Source organism: Emys orbicularis, chromosome 9 (assembly GCF_028017835.1).
Source record: "Emys orbicularis isolate rEmyOrb1 chromosome 9, rEmyOrb1.hap1, whole genome shotgun sequence".
Classification (NCBI taxonomy): Eukaryota; Metazoa; Chordata; order Testudines; family Emydidae; genus Emys; species Emys orbicularis.
The window spans coordinates 99,817,657-99,830,469 of record NC_088691.1 but is presented as its reverse complement, the minus strand read 5'-3'; the positions used below and the strand labels follow the sequence as shown (position 1 = coordinate 99,830,469).

Below are 12,813 nucleotides of genomic sequence, written 5' to 3'. Positions count from 1 at the left end.
CTCTCCCTCCCCTGCCTCCCAAATGCTGCAAACCAGCTGATTGCCGTGGGCAGGAGGCAGGGGAGGGAGGGGGGAGAAGCGAGGACGCGGCGTGCGGAGTAAAGGGGGGGGGAGAAGAGGCAGGTTAAGGGTGGGGCTTGGGGGAAGGGGCGGAGTGGGCGGGCCAAGAGTTGAGCCCCCCGCCCCTGGTGCTTGTAGAGTAGGGGAAGCTGCCGCTGCTGCTGCGCAACGTGCTTCTCCTAGCCTACAGCACCTTCAGCCTCCTTACCTGCCTCATTATCTCCAGTGCCAGTGGGCTGTGCCTGTGTGGGGTAAGGCGGGGGCACCTCCCAACTATAGTACTGTACTGTATGGCAAAAAAAAAAAAATTCCGTGGAACCTAACCCCCCCATTTACATTCATTCTTATGGGGAAATTGGATTTGTTTAACATTGTTTCGCTTAAAGTCGCATTTTTCAGGAACAGAACTACAACGTTAAGTGAGGAGTTACTGTACTGAATTGCTTTTTTTTGGTCTCTGCTGCTGCCTGATTGTGTACCTCCCGTTCCAAATGTGGTGTGTGGTTGTCTGGTGTTTGTATCTCTGACGTTCTACTGTACTTAGGAGCTGAGGGGATAGAGCATGCTCAGTGCAGATAGTATCTTCAGAGAATTTAGTTGCCAAACTCTAACAAGTCTCTACTGAGCATGTACACACAGATTTGTTCAGAGATGTATAACTTGGTCAAATTTGGGCAGTTTTGCCTGGAAACAGAAAAGGCACATCTCTGACGCCAGGGTGATGCCCCTGCCAAATGTTGTGACCCCCCTGCTCCAAAGGATGGGGGTGCTGGAGCTTCCAAAGAAAACAAGTTGTAAGAAAATTTTTTAGCAAATGCAAAACAACATATTTTTTCTTAACTTTGCTCTTGGAAATAGCTGAATCATTTTAGCTGAAAATTTAAAATATATAAATATATTCAGCATATATATTTGCTGGAAATATATATTTGCTGTGCCATATGCAGACCCTGGCGGGGCGTGGGCACGCTCTCCATGTTGGCACCTGCCATGGAAAATTTCAACCCAAACAGTTAAAGTTTGGCAAGTTATAATCAGCTGAAAACAGGGACCTATAATGATAACTGTCAGGTAAACTTAACTATACACATCACTTCAGCTCCACCTATAATATATAGTATAGATTTTTAAAGGCAAAATAACATTTAGGCACATCGTTCCTACAGAACGTCAATGAGTCTTGAGCCATCAGTCTATCTGGTCTCCATTGCCACTGCAAATATTTGAGCACCTATCAGGACGCTCTGAATAATCTCTTGCCTACATGGGCCGGGCCATGTTCAAGCCAATCTGTATTAATGTTTCAAGTGAGATTTCAGGCTGTACCAAACATTTTGGGAGAATGGGGTGTGTCTTTCAAGCCCCCGTCTGCGTTTCCCTCGAGTGCCTTTAAACTGTAACTGATAAAGTGCATTGGGGCCGGAGACAGAGAGAGGGTCACCGTCCCGGACTCAGGGTGGAGACTCCGAGGCAGCTGGACTCGGGTTCCTCTGTGGGGAAAGGGGTTAATTGAGTCAGGGAGTGTTGACTGATGGCTCTATCCCTCTCTCTCCATATGGGGTCTCTGTCTCAAGGGATAGCAAACGGCAGGTGCCCAGAGTGCTGGGGCGGGGACTTACCTACTTCTCTTCTGTGTTGAAGGTAAATGTTGAAGACACTGTCGAAATGTTACCCAAGTCCCGGCGAGCGCTCACAATCCAGGAGATCGCTGCCCTCGCCCGGTCCTCCCTGCACGGTAATACCAGGGGGCCTCGTGTGCGTGTCTTGGAGGGGTCTGCCATTGGGGGGTATCCTACTAGGAGAGGGGAGTTTCATGGGATTTGGAGTGGGGGTGGGGATGTCTCATTGGGGTTTGTGTCACCTGTGGGACGAGCTTATGGGGACAGAGAGTGTCTCATGGGGGGGTTCCCCAGGGATATCTCATTGGGGGGTGGGGGTGTCCCATTGGGGGTGACATGGGTGGGTGCTGGGTTTCCATAGCCCCCCCCCGGAGCCCTGCCTGCTGCAGTCCCTGATGCTGCCCGGTGTGTTCAGGTATCTCGCAGGTGGTGAAGGACCATGTCACCAAGCCCACGGCCATGGCGCAGGGCAGGGTGGCACATCTCATCGAGTGGAAAGGCTGGTGCAAGCCCACGGACTCCCCGGTGGCTCTGGAGAGCGCCTTCAACTCCTACTCGGACCTGAGCGAAGGGGAGCAGGAGGCCAGATTCGCAGCAGGTGGGAGCGGTGCGAGGGGCCCAGGCGCATGGACCCCAAGAGGCTCCCTTGAGAGGGCGATGGAGGGGAGGCTCCCCCCCAGTTAGAGGAATGGCAGGAGGGTTATTGCTAGGCCCACCACAAAGAAATGGGGCCCTGCCCCACAGAGCTCCCCAGGGGGACCCAGCAGAGAAATGGGGGGAAGGAGAAACGAGGACTAAGCCCCCACTCTCGGTTTGGGCAGAGGGGGGGTTAACACACACACCCCCGTTGGGGGAGAGGGCGGAGTTACCCTTCATTGGGGCGTTGTGAAGCACCCCGGTGTGGTCCCCTCCCCCTGCAGAACCTGGAGGTGGTGGGGCTGAGCTCTGAACAGCGCCCCCTAGCCTCCGGCTGAGCACGGCTCGCTCCCCTGCTGTGGTAGAGAGGGACACGCCCTTCCCACCGGCTCCGCCCCCACGGCCGTTCGGTGCCACTCCCTTGCTGGTAGCGATCCCCATTGGCCCATCCCTGCAGCTCAGACCTGGGTTCTGGTCGGCCGGGGAACAGGGGACAGCAGGGCGGCGCTGTCGTGTAGGGCACCCCCTCTGCCCGCTGTGGGGGTTCGCCCTGACGCCTCAGTGAGGCCTCCACACACGCTGTTGGGATGGACACAGCAGCCAGGCCACAGCAAGGCAACATGGAGAGCGTGCCCACGCCCCGCCAGGGTCTGCATATGGCACAGACAGTAGCCAAGGCTCTGCGCTCACCCCAAGCGCCCGTGTGGGCTTTGCTCGCCAGCTCTTTGCCCAGCACTGTTGGCAAGTGGGTCTGTTTTGCCACAGCCCGGAGGGGATCCGGCCTGCCAGGGAGGGAGGCGAGGAAGGGCCTGTGTCCTGGTTATCGCTCTCTGCTCCCCTGGGCGGGCTCTTCTGAGCTGGCAGGGCCCGGCAGGCTCTGTCCTTGGAGATCCCTGCAGCACCAGGCTGGGAGCTGAGTCACTGAGCGAGTGGGAAGGAGGGAGCGGAGCCAGAGAGGGAATCATTAACCCGCCCCAGTCAGGCAGGGGCCGAGCTCTGAGTGCCACCCATCTCAGCTGACCGCCCAGCGTCCCAGCCCCGCAGTACCACCCTGACCGCTGCCCCGGGACAGGCAAGTGCCTGCTTAGCGGAGCCCTGTCACGTGAGTGTCACCGAGGCAGCCAGCCAGCCCCGCGGGCTGCAGAATTCACTGGCAGAAAGAGGGGGCGGGGGCACAAGGACATGCATGTTGCCAGATCTGATCAGCTCATTGTCTAGCACAGCATCTAACCGCCTGCCCCTGGCAGCGGGAGAAGCCAGTACCCTATCGCTTCGCAGGGAGGGGAACCCCCTCAGCAGGCTGGCAGCACATGGGTGTGCAGTGTGGTGCATCGGGGTGTGCAATTGTGTGCATGGGGGGGTGCAACCTTTGCATTTATTAAGGGCCCCATCCAGGAGCTCTGCTAATCCCTGGACTCTCAACCTGGGGGTCACAAGCCAGTGTAAGGGAGACACAGTTACCCTGCCCTTCCCACATTGCTGCTACATGGGAGACTGGCTGCCAATGCACGAGTTATACAGACCTCAGATAGCCTGCGCTCCTAGCCAAATCCAGCCTCAGTCCACTCGGTAACAAGCCAGGACCTCCATTCCACTGCAGACGCTGATGGTGGGGGGAGGGAAGCATTCCTTTCCAACCCCCACCATCGCCTTCCCTGCCCTGGCAGCCTGGCATTTGCTCGCATGTCCAATGATCTTCTCTAGAGAAATGTTCCTGGTGGCTATCAAATGATCTGGTCTCTTTAAAAGTCCAGGCACAGAGTCCGTCTGCACGGCCAGAGCATGCTGCTGCCTGGTGCCGAGACACAGACTAGACGGGGCCGGAGCCGCGTTCCAGCCCTTGCCTTTGCTGCTGTAAATCACCCCCTGCTTCGTCCCCACCCACAGCCCCAGCCTCGTGCCATCACCACCCTTCCCCCTCCTAATGTGGTCTTTCCCTCGTCTCTCCCTAGCACCTCTCCCTGTGGGGGTCTCTCTGGTCTTCAGTGCAGTCGCTGGGGCTGTGGGGAAGGCAGACAGGCAGGTGGGGCTGAGGAAGCTGCTGGCTGTGGGAAGGAGGCCGCAGGAGCGGCACCCCCTCGGGATGGAGGCCAGGGTGTATACCCCACATGGGACAGGTGAAGGGTAGATTTTAACGAGCCCCTCGCTGCCGTGCAGGCTGCATTGCAAAGAACAGCAGGCAGGGAGGCAGGTGGGGCTGGACTTGGGGGGGAGGGGGACCCTAAGTTGTGGAGAAAGACAAGATCTGAAGGAAGTGCCATAAGTAGCCAATGTGGGCCCCAAATCTTCCCCAGAGCCCTGGTGGCAGGGCCAGGGCGGGAGGCTGAGCCAGCCCCCTCGCTGAGTCGAAGGCACATTCCTACAGTGGGCCCCGCTGGCTCCGGGGGTCACCCATGGCCGGCGAGGGGCACAGGGCTGCTGGAGGGAGCAGGGAGTCACCTTGGGGGCTGTGTGGGGGCTGCGTAGGTATGTTCATAGCTGCTGGGCAGTATCAGGGACTGGCTGCTGTTTGCGGATTCACCCTGCGTCTATGGTAGGGTTACCGTATGTCCAATTTTTCCCGGACAGGTCCGGCTTTTTGGTAATCAAACCCCATCCGGGGGGAATTTCCAAAAAGCCGAACATGTCCGGGAAAAATACTCCCTGGCTTACCTTAGAACGGGCGCCGGGGGCTGCCGTGCTCCTCCCCTGACTCCTGGGCTCTGTAAGCGCCGAGCTGCCCGAGTGCCACCGGCTTCGGGCAGCCCCCATGCCTCTGGACCCTGCGCCCCCGGCCGGGCACTTCCCCTCCCGGGCTCCGGGGGCGCAGGGTCCAGAGGCAAGGGGGCTGCCCGAAGCCGGTAGCGCTCGGGCAGCTCGGCGCTTACAGAGCCCAGGAGTTCAGGGAGCACAGCAGCCGCCGGAGCGCGGGAGGGGAAGTGCCCGGCCGGGGGCGCAGGGTCCGGAGGCATGGGGGCTGCCCGAAGCCCGAGCGCTACCGGCTTCACGGTTTGCCGGGCAGCCTCCAGACCCTGCGCCCCCGGCTGGGCGCTTCCCCTCCCGGGCTCCAGCTGCGCTGGGCAAGCGCCAGCTGGGGGCGCAGGGTTTGGGGGCTGCCCGGCAAACCGTGAAGCCGGTAGCGCTCGGGCAGCCCTTTTCGCGTGGCTGGGAGGGAGGAGGGGGAATGCGGGGCACTCAGGGGAGGGGGCGGAGTTAGGGCGGGGACTTTGGGGAAGGGGCGGAGTTGGGGTGGGGAAAGGGCGGGCCGGGGTGGGAAAGGGGCGGGGCCAGGGGTCCGTGGAGTGTCCTCTTTTTTTATTTTTTAAATATGGTAACCCTAGTCTATGGGTCTGACCTGGCACTCCAGCCCCTGAGCCTGGGTCTGACTCAGCACCCAAGACCCTGCTCCCCCAGCCGTCCCCACCCCCGCCGCGGAGCCTAGGTATTTCTCCTGGCAGTGGACAGGGCTTTGCATGAGGCCGACCAGGCCTTCAGCTGCATTCCCTGGGTGGTGGCAGAGCCTTGAGCCTGGCAGAAGCAGCAGAGTTAAGGCTGGTTCCCGGGAGAGCTGGAGCATCCAGCAGGGAGCTGCCCCCTCCCTGGCATCTGGGGGAAGGTGACGCACGGCGGCAGCTGCAGCCCGGAATTAACCAAACAAGCTGCTCTTAACAACAGGGTTTGTTGTTCGCTGACAAGCAAAATTAAAAAAGAGCGGGCCTGATCCTGCGTGGTGCTGAGCCCCCATTGACGCCGATGGGCCCGATCCTGCGCTGAGCCCCGCCGCAGCCCCCATTGACTCCAATGGGCCCGATCCTGCACAGTGGTGAGCCCCCCTCAGCCCCACTGACTGAGATGGGCCTGATCCCCCACTGACTCCAATAGGCCCAGTCCTGCCTGGTGCAGAGTCCCCACCACTGAAGGCCACAATCCTGCCTGGTGCTGAGCCCTCTCTGCCCCTCTGATTCCACCAGGCCAGTCACCCTGTGAAGTGCTGGGCCTGTTCAGCTCCCACTGGTTCCCCTGGGTCCAGCTGCCCCCACGTGGGCTGCAGTGTCAGGCCCCCAGTGAGAACAGAGGGGTGCTCTGTCTTGCTCCCGGACCACCTGTGGTCTTCGTTCAGCTCTCCCATCGGGGGACACACGGTGGGCTCCCTAGCCTGCCTTGGTAGGAGGCTTCTCCCAGCAGCGGGGAGCACCGGTGCTCTGCCGGGCCCGGGCATGCCGGAAGCCATCTCTTAGCACAGGGCTGGGCCCAGGGGACCGAGTGACACACGAGGATCCGGAGTTGCGGCCGGTGGGACCAGCGCCTGCACAGGTTTCAGTGGACAGCGCAGGGCGTGCCAGTGATGTAGGGTCCCCCCGCTCTGGGCCGTGCTGGTGACGGGGCTCCCTACACACCCGCTCTGGGATTGATGAGCCAGTGATCAGGAGTCCAGCCCGGGCTGTGGCTAAGTGGCCATGGCATGTGGTGCTCAGCCTTGGTTCTCCCGGTGCAGCAGTACCCACCCCGAGGGGTCCCTGCCCCGCATGCTGGGACGGGACACCCAGTGTTACCTTGCACCTGCGAGGGGCCAGCGGCTCCCCCTCCTGAGAGCTCACTGGTCTCCCTCCCTGCCTCCCCAGGTGTGGCCGAGCAGTTTGCCATTGCCGAAGCCAAGCTGAAGGCCTGGTCCTCCGTGGACGGGGAAGACTCCAACGACGAATCCTACGACGAGGACTTTGGGACAAACACCAACAGCACCCAGCCAGCTGGTGAGCGAGCAGGAGGCATTGCCCACATCCGTGGGGACCCAGGGGCCCTCACCCACAGACTCTGGGGAGCAGGACGCTCCATGCATGTCAGGCAGTGGGGCAGGGGCTCCCCACCTGTGTCATGTGCCAGAGCAGGGGAGAGAAGCTGGGGGGCTGTGGGGTCCCTGGGTACCGAGCTGGACTGAGTAGATCTGTGTGGGTTAGTGCCAGACACCATGGGGCCGACCCCTGGCCAGCAGGTAACTAAATAGAGATATCCCCTCTACAGAGATGGGGAAACTGAGGCAGGGAGCCCAAGGCCTAGAGTCAGGGATAGATCTCCACAACTCAGCCCCCAGCCCCCTGCTGTTTCCTAGGCCAGGGGCTCCCCAGGGTCTGCTGGGTGTGCGGTGCCCAGAGCTGACCGCATCATTCCCAGGGAGGGCGCACCGTACCGCTGGCGGCTCCAGCCCTTCTGTTCGGCGCACGCGGCACTGTGCAGGCAAGCAGGGGTGATGGCGCCGAGCTGCGGCGGAGCGAGCGTGGCGTGGGTCATTCCCACTCGACTCGGCCTTGCGGAGGGCGGGTGTTTGTGAGCGGGAGCTGAAGGAAGCAGGGAGAGCTGGGCTGACTGGGCTGGGTGGGCACTGGCCCATGGGGAGCAGGGAGAAAAGCATGCAGGCAGTGGGCATGGAGCCCAGCCCCAGGGCTGGGGGCCGAAGGAGCCCCATCTAGCCGCACCCCGGGCTTGCCTCATGGACGGCTGCCCTGCATTGGGCAGGGGCTCACTGAACTGCCAGGCGACGCCCGGGTCCCTCCCCTGAGAGCGCCAGGCGGTGCTGAGTGGTTCCCCTTCCAAAGCGCCAGCGTTACGTGTCCCCTACCAGGGCGCTGCCCGCTCTCCTGGCTCCGCCAGGGCCGGAAGACGTTCGCAGCCTTCTGCAGCTTTGGTTACAGCTTTAGATACGTGTGTCCCCGGCCCCTTGAGCTGCCTCACTGCTCCCCCCTTTTCCAGGTCATTCATTCGAGCCTGGGGCAGATCCATGGGCCCCTGCCCCCCCCCGCAAACCTTGGGCCAGGCTGCAAGTCGGCCATTGACTCCTCTCTGCCTTCTGCCCCACCGCCCGCGTCTACCAGGCACAGCACCTCACCTCTCCCCTTCTTGTGAGCCTAGGGGACCTGCCCAAGTCTCAGTGGGCAGCGCAGGGCATGCCAGTGCTCCCCCCTTTCCGAGGCTCTGTGGGGGGCCAGCCTGAGAGGGACCCCAGGGCGTGTCCCCTACATCAGCCCCTGCCGTGGCAAACAAAAAGGAAGGAGAGGCCGATGCACGTGTCCTTTCCAGGCGTGTAATCCGTGTCCTTCCCTGCAAACAAAGGTGCTTTCTCACAGTCATTAGATGCCCACTAATCTCGGGCAATTTGCATATCAAAGGCAGTCAGCAATAATCTGCCCACACTCCATCCCGAGAAGTGTCTAATTGCTCTTCTGTAATTAGAGGGAAAGTGGAAGAGCTGGCGGATGGGAGCCTTGTGGGCGTGGCATGGGGCACCACGGGCATTGGTCCCGTGGGCCCATCCCCCCGTCACGCTCTGAAACGTGCCCCCAACCCCTGGGAGTACTGACGTGCTGCATTCACTGGGAGGGACCTGGCAGGGACTGAGCCCTCCCGGGGGGCTGGGGCTCTGAGCCTCAACAGAAGGCGGCTTGTGGGGCAGGGGGCGACCCACTGATTCCTGCTGCAGCCCCAAGGTCCAAACTCGGTGCAAAATTCATGTGTTAGAATCAAACCTTTAGAAGGATTTTTTTTACCAAGTCCCTGGTTGGATTTTCAGGAGCAGGGAGGGTGAGAGGGTTGCATGGCTGGGGAGCGGGCCCTGCGAACGCTGGCTGGAAAGGGGCCTCCCCACACACAGCTCTGCCAGTGCCCCTCAGTCCTGACCCCCAGAGCCCCTGAGCTCCCCCCCAGCTCTGCCAGTGCCCCTCAGTCCTGACCCCCAGAGCCCCTGAGCTCCCCCCCCCAGCTCTGCCAGTGCCCCTCAGTCCTGACCCCCAGAGCCCCTGAGCTCCCCACACACAGCTCCCCCAGTGCCCCTCAGTCCCAACCCCCAGAGCCCCTGAGCTCCCCACACACAGCTCCCCCAGTGCCCCTCAGTCCAGAGCCCCTGAGCTCCCCCCCCAGCTCTGCCAGAGCCCCTCAGTCCTGACCCCCAGAACCCCTGAGCTCCCCACACACAGCTCTGCCAGAGCCCCTCAGTCCTGACCCCCAGAGCCCCTGAGCTCCCCACACACAGCTCTGCCAGTGCCCCTCAGTCCCGACCCCCAGAGCCCCTGAGCTCCCCACACACAGCTCCCCCAGTGCCCCTCAGTCCCGACCCCCAGAACCCCTGAGCTCCCCACACACAGCTCCCCCAGTGCCCCTCAGTCCCGACCCCCAGAGCCCCTGAGCTCCCCCCCCCCACAGCTCTGCCAGTGTCTCTCAGTCCCGACCCCCAGAGCCCCTGAGCTCCCCACACACAGCTCCGCCAGTGTCCCTCAGTCCCGACCCCCAGAGCCCCTGAGCTCCCCACACACAGCTCCCCCAGTGCCCCTCAGTCCCGACCCCCAGAGCCCCTGAGCTCCCCACACACAGCTCTGCCAGCACCCCTGAGCTCTGAGAGTGCTGCTGTGGGGTGACCTGGCCCACAGCCCCCCAGAACGTGCGTGTCAGAGCCAGTGCTGCAACCTGCCCCTTTGCTCCTGGACATGGCCTCCCACGAAGGGGCCTTCCAAGCTGCCTCTCCATGGGGCCAGCCAGGCATCACTGAGCTGCCGAAACTGGGGTGCAGGGCCAATGCGGAGGGGTGGGGAGAGCGGTGGAGGGAGCCAGGCAGAGGCAACAGGGGCAAGAGAAGGGGAGTCTCTGTGCTGGGGAAGCTGCAGGGCCTCTTGCCAAGTGAGCCGGGATACTCCTCCGTGCGGAGGCTCGGATTTGCAGCTCCCCTGGGGCACCCAGCAAAGGGCCAGGGTTCCTGCTGTGCCCCACAGCTCGCACGGGGATGCTCAGGGGCAAATTTCCCAAGGCACTGTGCACCCAGCGTGTTGGGCACTGCCCAGAACCAGGACCTTAGTCCTTGCAGGAGAGCAGGGCTTTGGCTCAGGTCAGAGGATGCCCAGGAGCGCAGTATTCGCTGGGGCTGAAAGGCATGGGCCCCGTGGGGCTGGGGCCCAGCCCTGCCTCTAGCCCATGCTCAGGTCGTTGGGATGCGTTTGTTTCTGTTGCATTTCCTTGAGTCACCCTTTTCTACAAGTTGCTTCCCAGGGGCTGGGCCTGTGGCGTTATTCTAGCCATTGTGGGATCTCCAAAGGCCAGGCCTTGCTCGGGGTGGGGGGAGTCCAGCCCAGCCCAGTCCAGGCGTGGGTCAGCCGTAATGCTGTCACTTCCTGGCTCTCCACCCTTCATGTTCCCAGTGACACAGCTACTTGGCTGGATGCCCACAGCTGCCAGCAGTCCCGTCCGTCCGGGGCGACTGCTGGCCTGGTCAATGTCCTGGGTGCATGATGCGCTGCTCCTGTCTTGGCAGCAGCTCCCTCCCTCACCCACCGCTTGGCTGCAGCTGGTACCGCCTCTCAGCTGTTTGCAAGAGGGGCTGCAGGCGGCTGTGGTTGAGAGACAGAGGCAGCCAGGCTGGAGCAGGGGAGGGCGTCTCTAAAGCTAATGGGAGAGGAGGCTACAGTGCGTGGGACAGAAAGATCCCTCCCTGGGGGCCATGTGGGGAGGGGGAGCGAAAGGGCCGGGGGAAGCAGCCAAGGTGTGTGGGGGGGAAGACCCGCTTTAATCCACTTCTCCCCTCGGGCGCATGCAGGAGGCCTGGCACTGCCTAGCCAGCTGCCAGGATACTCCCCCCAGTGCCCGTGGCGCTGTGGGGAGAGAGGGAGGCCAGGCCGGGAGGGGGAAGCCGTGCTGCTGAAGCCAGTTCCCCCGTTGTGTGTTGCAGATGCTGCAGGCCAGCTGCCGCCCGGCTCCTTCCTGAAGGATCTCCTCCACAGCCGCCTGTGCCAGCTCAGCGTCCGGCAGGGCTCCTGCGAGCCCGAGAGCGACTCCTCCCAGACCATCTCCCCGGAGACCCTGTGCTCCAGTCTGTGCAGCCTGGAGGACGGGCTGCTGCTCAAGGAGCTGGGCTCGCCGGGCGAACTGGCCGCCAAGCTGCTGGGCTCCCTGGCCGGAGGGGAGGAGCTGCTCCCTCAGACTGGAGAAAGTGCCTTCCGGAGCCTGGGACAGCTGGAGTGCCAGGACTCCATGTACTCCATGTCCTGCACGGAGTCCTGCCTCTCGCCCACGGAGGACGACAGCCTGCCCTGCAAGGACTACCACACGGCGTGCAAGCTGCACGGGGACAGCTGCGGGGTCAGGAGGAAAGTCTCCGACGTGGCCTCGTCGGGGGTGGTGTCACTGGATGAGGAAGAGGAGGAGGAGGCTGAAGAGCAGTGAACTGGGCTTGGTCTGTGGCATGCTTCACCTGCCATCTCTGTCCCACGCCGTGACACCCCCCTCCCCTCTCCGGGCCCCGTTCCCAGAACCATCTGTTCTCCTTGTGGGCGAGTCCTGTCTGGGGATGGCGTGAGCCTTAGCCGGGCAGGGGAGGATGGTGGAAGGAAAATCCAGCACCCCCACTGGCGGAGACTGTTGAAGCCTGAGGCCTCGCGGCCGGCCGCCGGATGGATTTGCTTGCTGCGTCTCTCTCTCTCTCTCTCCCCTCATCTGTTTTTTTGCATGAGAGTGTTTTGGGGAAAACAAAAACCCCTGAATCGGAGCCGACTGGACCTGACGCCATCTGGGACGGCTCTGAGCATGTCCTGCACCCTGCCTCCGAACCCCTGGGGAGGCGCCTTTCGCTGTCCGGGTGGCATGGCTAGTGCTGTTAAAGCAACACGTGTCTGTTCCTAACGCAGATTAACCCCCTGCCCTGGCCCCCCAAGCCCCGGCTCAGAGCCGGTGCCGAGGTGCAGTGTGCTAGGCTGCTCTGTACTTGACTTGAGAGGTCGTTTTTCAACCCTTTGGCACAAAACCAGCTCTTTGCTTTTATCGTACTGGGTTTTATATCGTGGACCGAGTCAAGGAGACGGCCGAGGGCAGAGCAGGTTTGTCGGGGCGGAGCCGGACAGGAATCGCCGTCTCTGCTGGGACTCCCCGCAGTGGGGGAGGGTGGGACGAGGGGGCACGGGCTGAGTTGGGGGGAGCGCGAGAGCAGATCTTTTTCTATATTTTTGTATGTTGTCTCTGTGTGGCCCTGGCCGGGAATGTTGGGGGACGCTCCAGGGAGACGGGGTGCAGGGACTGGTACCAGCCCAGCCTCGGCAATGAAGTACTAACTTACCCATTGGACAGCTTGGCCTCCGCAGAGCTGCCGCGTGGGGCTGGGCAGTGGGGAGAGCTCATGTTCCCCGTGCTGGAGTAAATCTGACCGATCCCAGGGATACTTTCTGCATGCACAGACACGGGCCTGCACCTGCGCTCCCACACGTGTGCACACAAACGCATGGGCACACACAGACACCCCCCCACCACCACTGTTCACGGCGTGCCATTGAGGGTGCCCAGCATTTTACAACCCCCATTCCCGCCCCGGAGAACTGACCCTCTGCTCCTGCTGCCAGGTCTGAGTTGGGGGCTGGATCGAAATGGGCTGTTTTCTGGGTCGGCCGCGGCTGAAATCTCCTGGGATTTCGTGCAAAGCCTCATGCCCCAAACCGACCCCCCCGATCCAGCCCCGGCAGCCCTTTGGTCTAGCTCTGCGCAGCGCCGGGGTGCA

At 62.0% G+C, this 12,813-nt stretch overlaps 1 protein-coding gene across 1 annotated transcript in view; it reads left to right on the top strand.

Annotated features, from left to right (window-relative positions):
* The window catches only part of FAM131A (family with sequence similarity 131 member A), a 32,127-nt gene extending 20,635 nt beyond the window's left edge, over nt 1-11,492 (top strand). The window contains exons 2-5 of the mRNA XM_065411340.1: nt 1,702-1,795; nt 2,095-2,277; nt 6,917-7,045; nt 10,999-11,492. Of these exons, the coding sequence (XP_065267412.1) occupies nt 1,726-1,795; nt 2,095-2,277; nt 6,917-7,045; nt 10,999-11,492 (876 nt within the window). The 5' untranslated portion in view covers nt 1,702-1,725. The remainder of the gene's footprint in view (nt 1-1,701; nt 1,796-2,094; nt 2,278-6,916; nt 7,046-10,998) is intronic.
* Nucleotides 11,493-12,813: the final 1,321 nt, after the last annotated feature.